Source organism: Lytechinus pictus, chromosome 14, assembly GCF_037042905.1.
Source record: "Lytechinus pictus isolate F3 Inbred chromosome 14, Lp3.0, whole genome shotgun sequence".
Taxonomy (NCBI): domain Eukaryota; kingdom Metazoa; phylum Echinodermata; class Echinoidea; order Temnopleuroida; family Toxopneustidae; genus Lytechinus; species Lytechinus pictus.
The window spans coordinates 24,073,863-24,077,500 of NC_087258.1; the positions used below are offsets into that span (position 1 = coordinate 24,073,863).

The 3,638-nt window shown below is 38.5% G+C and overlaps 1 protein-coding gene across 1 annotated transcript; it reads left to right on the top strand.

Moving 5' to 3' along the window:
• The first annotated feature begins 267 nt into the window (after positions 1-267).
• Positions 268-2,574, top strand: LOC129275674 (uncharacterized). Its single transcript, XM_054912174.2, has one exon. The coding sequence runs from the start codon at positions 282-284 to the stop codon at positions 1,041-1,043; it is 762 nt and encodes a 253-aa protein (XP_054768149.2). The 5' UTR covers positions 268-281; the 3' UTR covers positions 1,044-2,574.
• Positions 2,575-3,638: the final 1,064 nt, after the last annotated feature.

A 3,638-nucleotide genomic window follows, 5' to 3' on the forward strand; every position in this document is an offset into this window, starting at 1 on the left:
TACCCACTTAAGGTTCTTGAGAATGTAAAGAACCTTTTTGGGAACCCTTTTTCTCGAGGGTTCCAAATACGGAACGAAAGGGTTCCAAGCTGCACCTTTGTTTCTAAGAGTGAATATATTCTTTATGTGTATAGTATGCCTTTGTAGTAAAATATTAATATTTATATCAAAAAATGTTGTTTTATTGACAGACATATTTACCATTATTTCGAGCTACGTATTAAAGCCTACTCTTAATACCTTTCTTTCGTCCTATCCTCAGAATATCACATCGCATCCGAATGACCTTCAGGGAAGCTACATTCTTCTGCAACAGATACGGAGGATCCCTCTACGCCCTTGACTCACCAAGCAAAAACCGGATCATGCTCAGCTACCTGACGACTGTCTTTGGTCAAGGACGACGTCAGAAGTTCTGGACGGGTTACTACAAAGCGGAGAACGCTTTGGGATGGCGATGGACAACGGGTTCCACATCTCAGTACACAGATTGGGAACCTGGTAAACCAGCAAACACTAATGAAGCCATCGGCGCTGTAGCATGGGGAGGCACCTATCACTGGTCTGATACGTGGCAAGACGAGCCATTGTCGTCGTCTTTTGCTTTTATATGTCAAGCACCTGCACTTACTGCCAACGGTGAACCATATCCTCCGCCTACAACCGCACCTATGCAGCCAGGGTTCGGGGCTGGTGCAGGTCCAGGTGCAGGTCCAGGAATGGCACCAAATGTACCGTTTAATCCCGTGATGCCTGGATCCGGCCCTCTGAGCCCAGTCAACCCTGGTGCTACTCCTCTCATGCCAGCCACTGGTCCAGTGAACCCCGGGGCAGGCCCAGTTAATCCCAGGCCTGGCCCCATCAATCCCAATCCTGGTCCGGTAAATCCTGGAACTGGTCCAGCTAACCCCGGTACTGGCCCTCTCATCCCAAGGGGTAGACCAAATGGAAGACCCATCAACCCAAACCCACGGACCCCAGCTGTCTTGCAACGTCTTAAAGGCTACGCTTCACATGTACAGAACATAATGGCTCTACCTTGATACAGGTTGTGTCTTCTTGTTACTACTTTAGACCTTAGTTTGAACTAAAAATTGATGAGGAACTGTTATGAACTTTGATCAGTATGACGTCATAAATGAAGGGGATTTGACACCGACCCTATATACCTGCGTGACGGCTCTCAGCGTTGAACCATTTTTTATAGGTAGCCGGATTTCGCTATTAAAAAGGTGCGAATGTGGTCCTATAATTAGAAAGACGTCTATCTAATGATTTGAAATTATTGTTTTATTGTGTGTATTTTCCTCTGGACTGAATAATCTACCGACAAAAATGAAACCAGTTGAACTAGTAATACTAAAATCATCATCATTGTCATCCTGAGTGAGATTTTTTTTTCATTCTTATGTAGTTATAATGGGCACCAAGTGTCAATTGTACAGTTGCTTTTCTCTTGTAAAGTTCACATTTTTTATTCATAAAATTTGCTTATGATGATGGTAGTGATGATTCCCAACTCTTCATAGCTGGGAATTCATAACTGCAAAAGTACCTTATCCGTCTCAAAAGAATTCTGGTACAGATTCCAACAACAGGTTTAAACGTTGAAAGTGGTAATGTTTTTCTTAAATCGAACTTGTCATAATCTACCCATCAGGTTGCCAATATCATGTTTCAAATATTAATAACGGTCTTATTCGTTGTTTAGTTGCTTTTAAACTATAGCTATTCTGGAATGATAAAGGCTTGCTGGGGAAGTTCCTTGTACATTCAATTCATGGCTTTCAACCCAGTATATCAAATTGATATAGCTATTCTGTTTCTCTCATTCCATCCTATGACACATTAATTTGATTACAGAGGTTGGATGCCCTTTTTTACTGGACTTCATATTTACTGGCCCAATATGTTTTGCCATTATTTCATTATTTAAGATTCACGGCGCTAATATAATTCATATACTGATACATAGTCAAACCTGTCTATCAATGCCATTCACTGGCGGATCCACAGGGGGTGCACAGCTGGCTCGTGTCCCCCCTTTTGAGAGGAACAATTGAAATTTGTAATGTAAAGATACCGTTCAAACACAAGTGTGCCCCCCCCCCCCTTTTGAAAGTGAGGACTTTTTTTATTGTCAATTTTTTTCGTGGACGAAATGTATCAAATTTTTGGGTGAAAAACCTTTTCTTTAATTTGCTTGTCCAATTTTGTCTAGAAAAAATGTGCCCCATCTTCCTTTGGGGAAATCCTGGATCTGCCCCTGATGCTATTGAATGGAAACAGAAAAAAAGTTACCACTGTAGAACGTTGACCTTTATAGACAGGTTCATTAACACATGTATGTATTCCTTACAAATGGGAGACAAGTTTGGCGCCTACTAAAGACAGGTTCCACTATAGACAGGTGACGGCTGAGACAGGTTTAATTGAATGCTTTTCATTTGTGATTATACCCGAGCGAGTATTATATGTATTTTTGTATCAATTGTATCAAATAGTATTATGTTAAAGATCATGAGTCATTAAAAATGAATATATTGTAAAAAATGTAATAAAATGATATACGAATGGCTTTTTCTCAATACTCTATTTATTTCAAGTTGTATGTGAATCGAAAGAAAATAAATTCATTATTCCTTTCATTTAGCTTTGCATTTATGGATGACGTACAGTAAGTCAATATTACAGAAGATAATATCAAGCAAGCCAAGTAAAAAGAGTAAATTGAGTTTACTTAAAATCAAGTCCACCCCAGATGATGTTGATTTGAATAAATAGAGAAAAATCAAACTAGCATTATGCTGAAAATTTCATCAAAATCGGATGTAAAATAAAAAAAAAGCTATACTTATTTTCACAAAACAGTGATATGCAGAACTCAGTGACATGCAAATTAGACAGACGATGACGACTTTCACTCACTATTTCTTTTGTTTTTCATTGTTTGAATTATACAATATTTTATTTTTTACAGATTTGAAAATAAGGACCAATTTGACTGAACCATAGTATTAAACAATGCTAATTCCACGTGTTCAGAGAGGAATTAATCGTTGTTTCACTTGACAATGAGGAGAAAAGAGAATATTTCATATTTCGTATAATAAAATAAAAAAGAAATAGTGATTGGATGACGTCATCAGTCTCCTCACTTGCATACCGACCAGGATGTGCATATAACTGTTTTGTGATAGCGAAACTTTAAAATGTCATAACTTTCTTATTTTACATCCGATTTTGATGAAATTTTCAGGCTCATGAACCCACAAGTTGGTAAAATCAATTAATTGTTCGATACATAGAATAAAGCATAAACAGTCATGGAGGCCAGTCCTGCAAGTCTGCAACACTATCATGACTGACTGCATGAAGCAATAAAGTCACAGCAATCATTATACTGTGTATGCACTTCATTGAAAAAGGTCGTCATCCTCATTTTGGAGGACTATCCATTTGAATTACGCCGAGAAGCAAAATGAAATGAATTCAAATGTTGACATTTATTTCTCAACGGGACGGGTGCTGGAACCTCTCCAGGACCTTGTCAATATAAAGGGGTGATCAGAATTTGGATATGAAGACAGTTGATTTGAAAAAGTAACCCGGTGGGTGTTTCATAAAGCTGCTCGTAA